The sequence below is a fragment of the Staurois parvus genome, unplaced genomic scaffold (assembly GCF_062004578.1).
Source record: "Staurois parvus isolate SC_StPar_1 unplaced genomic scaffold, SC_StPar_1.0 ptg000007l, whole genome shotgun sequence".
Taxonomy (NCBI): Eukaryota; Metazoa; Chordata; class Amphibia; order Anura; family Ranidae; genus Staurois; species Staurois parvus.
In genome coordinates, this window is record NW_028317803.1 from 9,349,738 (window position 1) to 9,364,817 (window position 15,080).

Genomic DNA, 15,080 nt, shown 5'->3' on the forward strand with positions numbered 1-15,080 from the left:
TTCTACATCTTGACCCCATATCTGGCATGCTTGCTGGGGAGAAATTGTTTGAATGCAAAGCGGCCAGAAAAATTAATGAGGGACTCATCAACGCAGATTTTTTGCTGGGGAGTATAGACATCTGCAAATTTTTGGTTAAGGTGATTTGAGAGGGGCTGAATTTTGTGGAGCCGGTCAAATTCAGGGTCACCCCGAGGACGACAGAGTGTATTGTCGTTAAAACACATTATACTCTCATATCTATGCCTGGCCCTGGCAGCAGAGAACACGGGCATATGATGAATCGGGTTTGCGGACCAATACAACTGCAAATCATTTCTTTTAGTAATGCCCATGTTGAGGGTTAGGCCCGAAAATTTTTTTATTTCGGAAACTGTAATGGGTTTCCATGTGAATGGTCTGGCAAGGTTTGAATTTGGGTTGGCGGCGATAAATTGTTGCTCGTATAAATTGCTTTGATCCACAATTGATGTATACAAATCTTCCGTGAAAAAATGCTCCAAAAAATTAAGGGGAGTAGTTAAATTTGCTGTTTCCACCTGAATTCCAGGTTGGGCACTGAATGGGGGAAGTACGGGTGCTGCAGAATTTGTGGGATGCCAATCGGGATTTGCAAGCACATCCGGAAGGATACTAGGGGCTCTATGGGCCTTGGTGTGAATTCTTGGTGGCTGCGAGACAATACTTGTGCTCGCCACTGCACCAGCTTGTACTACACTTATGGGACTCGCCATGTCACCATGTGATACTGCAGTGCTGGCATTATTATTATACAGGTTTTATATGGCGTCAGCTGTTTGCTCAGGGCTTTACAATATAACGGGAGACAATACAGCAACAATACAGTTCAATAAAAGAGGGTTAGGAGGGCCTGATCCTGGGAGCTTACAATCTAAGAGCTATGTGAAAGACCAGGATGTACTAGACCGCTGGTGCTCGCCATTTCTCTAAAAGGTAGCGTGGCACTAGTACTGGCACTCTGCTGCATGAGAGTCATCAAAATGTACTGACAAGTGCTAAGAGAGATCAGGCCTGATTCTGCGAACAGTGTGGTTTTGTGTGCCATGTATCAAGTGACAGTGACCTACTGACACTGCACTTGCTAGGGGAGAAGGGGGTTACGCATAGGGGCTAAACGCAGGTGCCGGGGCTGATCCCGCTAACGGTGCATTTTTGGGGACGCTATACTAATGTGAACGCTGGTATAGTGCTTATCTGATCAAAGATATTGATCTGTTCAGACACTATGCTAGCAATGGAGGTTTATTGTGTATGTGCTTCTTCCTGGCAATCAAGGGGTTACGGTGCTGCTTTATTTTAACTGACAATTGCGCGGTCATGCAACACTGCACCAAAATTAAATTTACATATTTTTCCCCCACAAATTGAGCTTTCTTTCAGTGGTATTTTATCGCCTGTGCGTTTTTTTATTTTTTGCGCTATAAAAAAAGGCTGACAATTTTGAGAAAAAAAATATTTTGGAATTTTTGCTATGAAACGTCCAGTAAAAAAATTGTAAAATTCTAATTTTGTCATAAATTGCGGCCAAAATGTATTCTGCAACGTCTTTGCTAAAAAAAAAATCCCAATACGTGTAAATTAATTGGTTTACGTGAAAGTTATAGCGTTTACAAACTGCGGTATAGATACTGGAATTTAAATTTTTTTTATACTAATAATGGCGATCATCGACTTATGGCGAGACTGCAGATTGCGGCGGACATTTTGACACTGGGGGGGAACTGACTTGGGGTCACTGATATCCCAAGTGACACCAATACATCAGTGCAAAAAAAAAAAAAAAAAAAGCACTGACAGTGTACTGTACTAATGGCACTGGGGAGGAATGGGATAACATTTTAGGCAATCAAAGGGTTAACTGTGTGAGGGGAGTGTTTTTCTAGTGGTCGGGGGGGTTCTTCACTGGAACATGCTGTCCAGGAAAGCTAAGCTCTGCTCTCTGGAACAGTGTTCTGGAAACTGACAGGGAGCAGAGCTGTATTGAAAACAATGCAGCTGTGCTCTGTGTCATTGTTTGCCGGTAATCGCCAGGACCTGGCCGGTAATCACCAGCCAGGTCCTGGTGATTGACACCCGCGGCCAGGATCTGCAGTGCAGGTAGGAAGGCTGGCGCCCCCTACCTGATATGCAAAATCAATTATATATACGTGATTTTGCACACCGGTGCCGCCCTGCCACAGTATATGTACTGTGGCTGGTCAGCAACTGGTTAAAACTTGAGATTTATTGTTTTGCCTAATCAACTGTGATTTTATAGAAATAATTAGCAGTTTATTATGAATAACACGATAGGCGTTGCGTACATCCAGCTGTATATATTGTGACCTAGGGATAGATCGTGGGTGTCATGCCCCAGTGTAATGTAACAATTTTAGGCATGGGTACCAGTCCAATAATGTCTTGGCAATCAGTGGTGAGTTCATTTGTGCTCTTTATAGGTTGTTTAGAAACATAGAAGAGTGATGTCAGAAAACCACAATTTTGAAAAATTGTGCAGATCTGTGTTTGTTTCAATAATGTTTGAATTCACTTTCTGTTGATGGACTCACTACCTCTGCTGGAAGTCTACTCTTCAGTAAAATAATACTTTCTAAGATTAGTTTTGATCTTTCCCCCTGCTAGTTTGAGGTCATGTCCCTGTGTTCTTGATCTTGATGTCATATTGATAATCCTACCCTCCTGAATCCTTTTCACGCCTTTGATGTATTTAACAGCTTCAGACATGTCTCCTCTTGCCCTTCTTTCCTCCAGACTGTACGTATTAAGTTCTGAAGTCTCTCCTTGTATGTTTTATTCCACAGGCCTTTCACCATTTTTGTTGCCCATCTCTGGACTATTCTATCTTCTCAATCTTTTTGTAAGTGAAATCTGCAGAACTGGACACTAAATGAGGTCCCACTAAAGATCTATGTAGGGAAAACAGGATCTCCTTCCTCCTACTGGTCTTTCCTCTAGTGATGCATCCTAGAATTTTATTCGCTTTTCCCACTGCCTGGTCACACTGCCCATTTTGTAATCTGAAATACTCCCAATGTTTGTTCCTCCATAGTGTTGGCCAACACTGTTCCCCCAATGTTGTACTTTGTCAAGGGTTTCTTTTGCCCTGAGTGCATTATTTTACATTTAGAAACGCTGCCCACGCCTAATGCTTGTCAGCCATTACGTTAACCAACCATTACATTAACCTTTAGCTCTAACAGACAAGACATGTCTGCTTGAAAGGGAGGGGCACAAAACCCAGTATGGACAGAGAATCAAAGGTTTTGAAAGGTGTAATGACTCTTGCACACTTGCAGTGGAGTGCATGGCCCTATGAAGAGCAATCCATGTTCGGGATTGCTTTTTAGAGTACTTTTGCAAGAGCGTTTAATTCATGCTCACCAATTGTATATACAAAGTGTTGAAAATGCAAATGTATTCCTCTCCCTGTTGCAGCTGCAACACGATGTGTTGCTATATCAACTGATACAATCCATAAATAAAGTGTAGTGCAGCCTCTTATATGATTACTATATATGTGCTATGTGAAATAATGTGTGACCTGTTCATCCAAAAACAGAAAAAAAAGATTTTTTTTTTTTTAAATACTAGAAATAATATCCTCGTGTCTATGTGTTCACTAAGTCTTGCCACTGATATATGGAAATAAACAATCTACCAACATAAACTCAAATGAAAAACAATTTCATGCATTTACATTAACAATTGCTATATTGTTTACGTGTACCAAGTTGGATCATATGAATATATGCATCAACGGTTGACGAGATGTATAAATCAATCATTACAAGTTCATTACAAAAAAATAAACCTTATGCAATAATAGTCCAACAATCCAATCGCATGTGTACATTTGTGCACAAACTTTATGCTGTGATAATGTAGCCAAACGTGAAGAAACACCACTGTTCCATGATCCTCCACCTACTACACCTCCTGCTTACCTAAGGTTATGACCTACCGCACAGTAAGATCAGTATGCACCTTGCCCTTTAAGCTGGGCCACTATAATCCCAGGTGTAACAATCTCCTATCTTTCTGTAAGCATTGGCTTCTCCTATTGCACTATGTACCAGCTCCTCTCTACATCCGCAAAGTTGGCTCAAGAGAAAAGATTGGTCTTATTGCGCAAAATATATTAAATAAAATGCCCAAATGTATTTAAAAGCCAGATAAAAACACTCACAAACAATGTGCACTGTATCCCAATGTGCTCAGATACTCAGATATATTGCCTCCTTAATAGCTGTATTACTACCAGTGGTGTATTTAGGTCTTGTGCTGCCCTAGGCAACACACAAATCGTCTCCCCCTCCCATGGAGAGACCCTGACACTGACCAACACCCCCCCCCTCCCCCATGAAGAGAGCCTGACATTGACCAACAATACCCCACCCCCACCCCAGAGAGCCTTCCACTACCACTGCCCCCTATACACTGGCAACCCCCCCCTGCACCCTGGGCAATAGAAAAGACACCTTCACAGCTCCGGATATCCCTGGGAACAAGTCAGGCTCTGCATACACCATCAAGCAGCCCCGCAGCCTCTCTCAGATCCCACCTGTTCCCCATTGTGCCTGTATTCCTTCTTCCATCTCTTCTTTCGGGGGGCGGTGCTGGCTCCCTGAAAAAAGCCACTGCCCCCTTGAAAAATGCCACCCTTGGCAAATGCCTTGTTTGCCTTGTGGTAAATACACTCCTGATAAATATAAATCCTCACTTCTGGTAACGACCCCAGTGTGATGACAGCATACAGCCACAATCCTGATGTGTTTCCTCATTTTACTGCAACTTTTTCAAAGGGAGATGGCCATGACACTGTTCCTGTTCTAGTTATACCAGTTTTCTATTTATTGTATTTAAAAAAAATGCTTTTTTTTTTTTGTGTTTGGATGAACAGTTCACACATTATTTGACATCACACGTTCCTGGACATAGTCTCGTCAGTAGCAGGAGCTGTAGCAACTACCAGCTGGATACTGTGCTTGTCATGAAACAATGCACAGATTCGCCAGCACACCGTGGATCATCAGATATCGTCCAAAACTTTTATTGCAGAAAGATCACATCACAAAGGACCAAGTACAATGTTTCAGACCCACACCGTACCATTTCATCAGGCATGTGACATGGTGTGCTGGTGAATGTGTGTGTTTTAGATAAATTGACATGATAAATGCATAGTAATCATATAGGAAGTTGTGCTGCACTTTATTTCTGGATTGTTTTTTTTTTTTTTTTTTTTTTTTTTTTTTTTTTTTAAGAGTGCACTTGACAGGCAGTGAGGAGGCATTATACTTTGTCCGTGCTTCCTGATTCAACCCTATAATGCTGCACTACCGTGCTGCGATAGCATGCCGTGCATGCGATTCTGGCGCGACCCCATTAAACTAAATGGGCGCGTTTGATAAGCGGTGGCTCTTTTCAAACTCTGCACCCCAGGAATATGAAGCACCCCATCCAGCTGTTGTTTTACAGTTTGAGTTAGTGGCCATCTGTATTTGAGCCACCCTCTTTTAGCACCTTCCCCCCACCACCCATCATAAAGAGATGTAAGAAAGGGGCACTCTGCTTCAATGTATTTATCAACTGTTCTTTAAAAGTCAGCACCAACCTTGAATTTTCATTGCTGGTAAAATTAGTGCTGTGCTAGCATTTTTATCATTCTGGGACTGTTACAAAGCAAAATTGTCTCTTTTTTTGCTGGGTTCTCCATATTTTATAATTACTAAATAACTACAGTGTATCCAGTTGCAAAAGTTATTCTGACTTTGAAAGGAAACGGAGGCCCAAAATACTGCATGGAAACCTCACTTCTGCACATCCGGTCCTATTCAAAGTGAAATGTCACAAATAGGGAATAATATTTGTGCTTTTTGTCTAACAAGTATGTTTTTTTTGTTTTTCACTAACTTAGATTTTCATGTTTTCTGTCTTTAGGAGGATATGAATTTAAACGAAGATCGAAAAGCACCATTACGGGAGAAAGATTTGGCCACCAAAAAAGAGATGGTCATGCAGTACATCAGCACTGCTTCACACACTGTGAGTATGCTGTGAAAGTATGCAAGTTTATCTTTGATTTTACATGTCACCAGTTGTAATAGGTTCTGAATTGGAGAAGGATGGAATACAAGAGGGATTTCTAGGCACTTTGCTGAATTACTACTCACGTTTGTCTAAGATGTTCCATATCATTAACAAACAATCACTCCTACCTTTTGAAATAAGATGTATGCTATTCTGTTTTTCACTGTTTGTGTTTTTTTTATCAGATTTTATTTAATTAAGACATTTTCTATGCAACATGTTTTAAACAGCAAAAACGTACATACGCCCTAGGAGAGCTAATTTCCAAGGCTGATGGCTGCTATACAAAACTTAGACTGGGAGGGAATGTTGGCATCGATGAACACAACAGAAATGGGAGTTCTTCTAAAAGACTGTATGTGAACACACTGCACAATATATGCCCATGGGCAACAAGTTTAAAAGGCTAAAAATCAAACCTATGTGGCTTACGGCCATAGTTAAAAAAGCTATAAATAATAAGAAAATAGCTTTTATTAAATATAAAAATGAAGGAACACCATCATCGCTTAAATATTACAAAGAATATAACAATATGCAAAATGGAAATCAATATGCAAAATGGAAATCATATTGAAAGCAAACGACAGATTGCAAAAGGACAAAAATTCTTTAAATATATTAACCTCCCTGGAGGTATTCCCGAGTGTAGCTCGGGGTAAAGTTTCAGCACCACAAGCGGTAACCTTGTGCTACACTCAGGAATACCATGCAGCGTTGCCCCGGGATCTCTTCTTCACTTACCTTGTCCTTTTGCTCCCGCGATGTCCCCCCTGCAGTGTCCCCGGCAATGTCTTCCGGCCGATACCGGCATCTGTCTTCTGAGTTCCGTTCTCTGCGACGTCAGGATGTATGGGGACGGAATGGCGGTAAATTTAAAAATGTGAAAAAGTGACATTCACTAAATACACTAAAATCACGTAGTAAAACATTACTGTATCAAAGCATTTCACGTACATTTTGTCTCTAGTGCTTTGTCCTGTGCCCTGCCTGCAGTTTTATATGATTCAGAAATATTTAGAAAGAAGAAAGGTGAATAAAGCACCTAGACCAGATGGCATACACCCACAGTTCCTTAAAGAATTGAGCTCTATCATTTCAAAGCCATTGTTCCTAATTTGTAGGGACTCTTTAATGACTGGCATAGTACCACTGGTTTGCCGTAAGGCCAATGTGGTGCCTATATTTAAAAAGGGGTCAAAATCTTTACCAAGTAATTATATACCTTTTAGTTGGGAAGATACTGGAGAGTTTAATAAAAGACCACATAGATGAGTTCTTGCTGGAAAAAAATATTTTAAGCAACAGACAGCATGGATTCATGAAAGACAAAAGTTGTCAAATCTGATTTCTTTTTATGAAGAGGTGAGCAAAACCTTGGACAGAGTCCAAAAGTGTGTAAGGTAAAGTCTACAGGCTTGGAAAAATCGGTATGTAAATGGATAGAAAACTGGCTAAAAGATCGTATTCAGAGAGTAGTGGTTAATGATTCATACTCTGAATGGTCTAGAGTTGTTAGTGGTGTATCCTAAGGTTCAGTGTTGGGACCCTTAATTTTTAATATATTTATAAACGATATAGGGTCTGGGATTAAAAATTCCATTTCAGTCTTTGCAGATGATACCAAGCTGTGCAGTGGAATAACGTCCTTACAGGATGTCTCTAATTTACAAGCCGACCTCAATGCACTGTTTAATTAGGCAAATTAGGTTTAATGTTGATAAATGGAAGGTTATGCACTTGGGGGCTAAGAATATGCATGCATCATACATACTAGGGGGAGTACAACTGGGGGAATCAATGGTGGAGAAGGATCTTGGAGTTTTGATAGATCATAAGCTTAATAATGGCATGCAATGCCAAGCTGCAGTTTCTAAAGCGAGCAAAATCCTCTCTTGTGTTAAAAGAGGTATAGAATCCAGAGAGATCTCATTTTAGCCCTGTACAATTCAACACCTCATCTGGAATATGCAGTTCAGTTTTGGGCACCAATTCATAAAAAAAACATAGGGGAACTGGAGAAAGTACAGAGAAGGGCAACCAAACTGATAAGAGGCATGGAGGAGCTCAGCTATGAGGAAAGATTGGAGGAACTGAATTCTCTCATGAGAACAGGAGATTAAGGGGGGGATATGATCAACATGTATAAATACATCAGTGGTTCATATAGCGAACTCTGTGTAGAGTTATTCACTTTAAGGTCATCACAAAGGACAAGGGGGCACACTTTACATCTGGAGGAAAAGAAATTTAATCTCCAAATGCAGAAAGGGTTCTTCAGTGAGAGCTGTAAAAATGTGGAATAGACTCCCTGAAGAGTTAGTTCTGGCCAGCTCCGTGGATTGCTTTAAAAATGCCTGAATTCTTTCTTGGATACACATAATATAAGTTGTTACTAACATTTATTGGTAAAGTTGATCCAGGGAATATGCAGGAGCAAATTGGACCATGCTTTGCTAGTTTTTTTTTTTTTGCCTTCCTCTGGATCAACTGTGGGTGTAGGATTAATTCTTTTTATGGTTGAACTGGATGGACTTTGTCTTTTTTTTTTTTTTTTTTCTTTTTTCAGACAGACTAACTATGTAACTATGTACATACAGCACAAATATACTTGCATCCTAATATTTAAGTAGATTACATATATCTAATATCCATTTCTATAAAAAAAAATTATTAATAAACAAATCACTAGAGCATAAACTCGAAGAATACAGCTGGTATAGTGATATTACTTTAATTATAGCTGACCTCTCTCCTCCCAGAGTGACGTATATAAAGCAGGTCTATAGCTCAATTCTTACCAACCCCCCATCTGGACCAGACAGAACAAAAATTGTGCAAACCCCTTTGTTGTTTGTAAGTTATCAATTTGTAAAGTTATTTCAGCCATACTTACATTGAGAGCACTGTGCTGGAAACCTACTTCATCACAATCATTCTGCAAGTTGAAAACCGAATTCAAACTAGTTGAATCAAAACAACCCAGAATACATGTAGGCAGGAAATTCTTTATCTTAGAAAAACTTTTAACATCTTGGATTCTGATGACCAAATCCTGATATCTTACTAGCTTTGAACATTGCGATATTAGATGTACAAGGTCCTCTTGTGCTGCACTGCATTTATTTTTGCCTTTGGGGATTCACTTAGGCCTACTTTATGAAGAATTGGGGGTTTTATATGTCCTGTGAATAAGGATAAATTGAGCAAGTCACTGTGAAAAAGACAAGGAAACACTTCAGACATTGTGTAAAATATCACCACACATTTGTTCAGAAATAGTGATAGGATCAATTCCTGTCTGTAGCCTAACTGTCCTCGATTTATTTTTCACCACCAGGCCAGGGAGAAATGAAATGTAAGACACTGAAGTGTAAAAGTGAAATCTATCAAAGATTAATGCAAGACAAGAACTGTTATACAGATCTCAGTAGGCGTTGCTTAATTTTAGGATGACCAATGAAACATTCCACTCTTATCAGTATAGTTACGTGAAGAACAGAAACTGCAAATGGTTGATGACTACCATATCAGGTGGTTCCGTTTACTGAGAATAGAAACTAGACTCAGGAAACGAGAGCAAAGTTACAAATGAAACTCAAACTCAAAACTATCTGTTCGCACATCTAGAAATGGAAGCATTATACTAAATGGATGCCAGTTAAATAAGACATATTTCCTTATAAATAGTACCCTGGTCTTCTTGCAATTTTTCTTGCAGCATAGTGAAGATATTTCCCAGATAATTTATATAACATGTATGTATGTAGAGAGGACATTATCTCTTTAGTTTCTGCTGATGTACTCAATATATTCAGTCCTGATTTCATTAAAAATCAGAGCATAGTATCTAAATTTAGTATGTATTGCGTGTCTAAAATGAAGTTATTGGAAGAAATTATTCCTACCTAACAAATCCGTTTGCTGAAATTATTTAAAATGATCAGCCTCCTATCGATAATGAACAGTACAGATCCTCTAAGGAATCCCCCAAGTTTAGCAAGTTTAGAAAACGTAATTATCCTAGATAGTTGTATAATTTTGTAGGGCTCTGAATTCCCATACGTTGTTTATAATCCATCTAAACTTTTCCCATAAGATGTATAGTAGGGAAATGTGAGAGAGTCTTGTTATAAAGGTGGATTTCCCAAGAGTATAAAGTCTAAAAAATATTTAAATATTGACCTTGAGGTGGAGTTGTAATTTACTAAATCCCATCAACCCAAAATACTGCAACTGGGGCGTTAAGAAGAATAACCAAGGTTTTGGGGCAAAAAAGCCCTCCATTTCTATAGGAAGCTGTAAGGTGGTTAAAGAAATTCTGGAATGTCCTTTCTTCCAGATCAACTTGCGAAATATCGACTCCAATTTTTAAATTTTTTTTTAATCAGATCAAACAGATTAATTTTGTGAAATATATAAGACCTGAGGTATCCAGATCATTTTAATTTAAATTCTCCCTATCACTGACAATGGGAGTTCACACCATGTATAACATTTTGACTTGAGAGTCTGAATAAGAGGAATCAAATTAAGGTCTATATGTTATTTGGTAGTCTAAGAAATCTGAATTCCTAGATATATAATCTGTGTTACTGCTCTCAAATGAGATTTTGATTCACTTAACTGTTCCTTCTGCCGATTAGTAGGAAGAAGGACCAATTTACACCAGTTAACCTTAAAGTGGTTCTAAAGACAAAATGGTTTATACTTTAATGCATTCCCTCCCATAAGCAACTGCTGTTGTCAGTCAAATACTGTGTGGAGGAAGCTGGAGGTAGGGCCAAGCCATGCTGTGTGTGTCTATGGAACGCGGCTGCATAAGACACACACAGCTTGGGTGCATGCATGCTCTTTATGCAACCGTATGAAGTGGCTTGCTGTGGGGGCACACAGAGATGAGGAGGGGAACTGGAGCGCCAGCGAGGGACCCCAGAAGAGAAGGTTCGAGGCTGCACTGTGCAATACCATTGCACAGAGCAGGTGAGTGTAACATTATTTATAACAAACATTTTTTATTTTTGGTCGTCTTGCACACGGTTACTGATTGAGCATCAGCTTTTTTTAAACGTAATTTCAGGCACTTGTTTTGCGCATATTCATGCACAAAATGCATTAATATGTATACTCGTGTATATTTGCACAAGTGTAGTAAATTACTGACCAAAAATGCATATTTTTCCTAATTTTTTTTTTTTAAATGAATACGGGGCCCTTGCTTTACACACCTGTGTGCAAAGGCACATTGTAAATAATGGGCTACATTTTAATGCATTACTGAGCTTTTTCAAGCTGCATTGTACGAAGACCGAATACAAAAGAAAAAAAAATACTTTTAATGACACTTTATGGGCAGCTTCACATTACCCTGCTTCACTTTTCCTAAAGCACAGCCAACCTGTGTTTGTGGGTTAGCTGTGCTTTCCAAGAGACTTTTATGAGGTCCTGTGATTTAGGTGCTTTTTCTGAAACTGCACCAAAACTGCAGGGCCTCATGGAAGTCTATTGGAAAGCACAGCTAACCCACATGAAACCTGTAGTGTTCCATTCAGGTGAAAATAGAAATGCAAGGGAAAACGCCTGTCTGTCTGTCTACCATCTATCTACCTATCTCTATATCTATATAGAGTGTGCGCTCAAAAAAATTAAAGGAACACTTTTTAATCAGAGTATAGCATCTAGTCAATGAAACTCCTGGGATATTGATCTGGTCAGTTAAGTAGCAGAGGGGGTTGTTAATCAGTTTCAGCTGCTTTGGTGTTAATGAAATTAACAACAGGTGCACTAGATGGGCAACGATTAGACAACCCCAAAACAGGAATGGTTTTACAGGTGGAGGCCACTGACATTTTTCCCCTACTCATCTTTTCTGACTGTTTTTCACTTGTTTTGCATTTGGCTAGGGTCAGGGTCACTACTGATAGGATGAGGCGATAACCTGGACCCTACAGAGGTTGCACAGGCAGTCCAACTCCAGAATGGCACATCAATACGTGCCAGTGCCAGAAGGTTTGTTGTGTCTCCCAGCACAGTCTTAAGAGCATGGAGGAGATTCGAGGGGACAGGCAGTTACTCTAGAAGAGCTTGACAGGTCCGTAGACGTTCCTTAATCCGTCAGCAGGACCAGTATCTGCTGCTTTGTGCAAGGAGGAACAGGATGAGCACTTCCAGAGCCCTACAAAATGACCTCCAGCAGGCCACTAGTGTGAATGTCTCTGACCAAACAATCAGAAACAGACTTCATGAGGGTGGCCTGAGGGCCCGACGACCTTTATTGGGCCCTGTGCACGCTGCACCATAGAGCTTGATTTGGCATTTCCCATTGAACACCAGAATTGGCAGGTTCGCCCTTGGCTCCTTGTGCTTTTCAAAGATGAGAGCAGGTTCATCCTGAATGTGACAGATGTGAAAGGTTCTGTAGAAGCCATGGAGAATGTTATGCTGCCTGTATCATCGTTCAGCATGGCCGTTTTGGTGGTGGGTCAGTGATGGTCTGGGGAGGCAGATCCTTGGAGGGATGCACAAACCTCTACAGGCTGGACAATGGCACCCTGACTGCCTTTGGGTATCGGGATGAAACCCTTGGACCCATTGTCAGACCCTGCGCTGTTGCAGTGGGTCCTGGGTTCCTCCTGGTGCATGACAATGCCCGGACTCATGTGGCGAGGGCATGCAGGCAGGTCCTGGAGGATAAAGGAATTAATATCATTGAATGGCCCCCATGCTCACCTGACCTAAATCCAATAGAACACCTCTGGGATATCATGCTTCGGTTCAGCCAACGCTGACAGGTTGCACCTCAGACTGTCCAGGAGTTCAGTGATGCCCTGGTCCAGATCTGGGAGGAAATACCCCAGGACACCATCCGTTGTCTTTTCCCCGACATCAGGCATGCATACAAGCACGTGACCATACAAACTACTGAGCACCATTCTGAGTTGCTGTAATGAAATTTCAGCAAAATGGACTAGCCTGCTGCATAATTTTCTCACTTTGATTTTCAGGGTGTCTTTGAATTCAGTCCTCTGTAGGTTGATAATTTTCATTTCCATCAAACGATGGGGCATCCTTACATTCCTAACACACCACCCAGTCAGTATAGATATCCAGCATGTGTTTTTTCACCATTGAGATCTGATGTGTTTTCAGTGTTCCTTTATTTTTTATTTTTTGTGTGTGTGTGTGTGTGTGTGTGTGTGTGTGTGTGTGTGTGTGTGTGTATATATATATATATATATATATATATATATATATATATATATATATATATATATATGTATATATATATATGTATATATGTATGTGTAAAGATAGATACACACAAACACCCCCCCCCCCTTCCAAGTTATCACATGACCTATGTTCTCAGCCGCATAAGGTGCACTATGTTCCCAGCACAGCCAGAAATTGACTATGCAGGGATGGATGTTCTCTCATGCCTAGTGTGCTCAGTTTGCAATAGAAAGCAAGGGGACTCGGAGGATAACCACAGAATTTCACTCAAAGAAAGATGTACAAAATACACATATTAGGAATATGAACTGTTGGGATGACATACACTTTAAGCCCTGTTAAGAAAAAAAAAAAAAAATTCATAAACTGTTGGTGCTATATAAATCAGTAATAATAATAATATTATGAGTTATGGCTCTAATTAAGGAAGACTTGGTATCGGAAAGAAATTGCAGTGTATCGTCAGCATTCAATACAAGCTTTTCTTCTTCTGATCTCTTATAACCCACCACTGCTGAAACTTGTCTCAGCAGCACTGTCAGCAATTCTTTAGCAATTTACAAATAATAAAGTGGGAAGTGAACACCCTTGTCTAGTTCTTCTATTCAGTTGACTAGGAGAGGAGGGGGGGGGGGGGGGGCGATTAATCCTGATTCTAGCTCTAGGACTGGCACATAAAAGCTGAACCATCTAATGAAATTACTCCTTGAATTTGTCTTAAGATATTCCATATGGTTAAAAAAAAAATCACTACTTTTAGTCTGCTGAAATTAAAATTGATGTTATTCTTCAGGAGGATAAAGCTGCTAAACCATCATGGCTGCTAACCTTACAATCCTGCAAAGGGCAGACCTCAGTTAAATATTTGTTAAAGTTCAGGACACAGGTGCAAAGTTATGACCGTAATCTTTAGTAACACTACCATTTACTTTTGAACGTGTTTTATTTTAAAGTGGGTGAGTTATAAATTTGGAAATAATTCTTAGAAAGCCTTTTCACTTTTAACATAAATATTTGCTTAATCCAAAAATAATTTGAGTCCTCTCATTAACTATTTACTAGCAAGCATCTCTTCATTTAAAAGAGAAGTATGGACTTTATAAAAAAAACAAAAACAAACATTTATACTCACCTAGGTGGATGCAGCATTGATCCGATGCGGCATCTTTTCCCTCCGGGCCTGCAGTGAAAACTGAACAAACACGGCTGATTCCTCATTTCTCTGAGCAGAGAGCCCCATCTCATGCTGTACGTTGAGAAACTCATAATGGAATTCTCTGCATCCTCTAATACTTCCTCCTGGTCCCATGACTCAACAGCTCCCTCTCTAACATCCCTCCCTTGGAGCTGGCACTGGCAACCTATATAACCTAAGATATCAATTGCAATTAAAGGGCACACTACAAGTGCAAATGGGATGCCTGATAACCTCCATATTGATCAGAAACCCACCCATTGTAACCCTTAAAGTTGAAGTAAAGTTAATTTAGTAACTTGAACTCTTTATGAGCTTCCTGTGAAGACGGGGCAGGTTGCCCTCTTCTTGTGCAAAGTGACTGGTCTTGTAGTGGGAGGAGTCTGCTTGGTCCTTCCGACCGCTCTGCTCCCTGCACAGACCATGTACAGCACAGTTATGATGTCTCTTTTACAAGGTAATATCTGGGTTTGCAAAGGCATTTGCTGTGCACAAGTTGCATTTGTTTTTTTTTGTGACTGTTAAGGAATATATTTGTTAA

General features: G+C 40.1%; 1 protein-coding gene across 1 annotated transcript in view; it reads left to right on the forward strand.

Moving 5' to 3' along the window:
- Positions 1–15,080, forward strand: part of DIAPH3 (diaphanous related formin 3) — a 1,068,692-nt gene that overhangs the window by 163,363 nt on the left and 890,249 nt on the right. Inside the window, exon 4 of the mRNA XM_089668393.1 lies at positions 5,962–6,066. Coding sequence (XP_089524519.1) covers positions 5,962–6,066 — 105 coding nt within the window. The remainder of the gene's footprint in view (positions 1–5,961; positions 6,067–15,080) is intronic.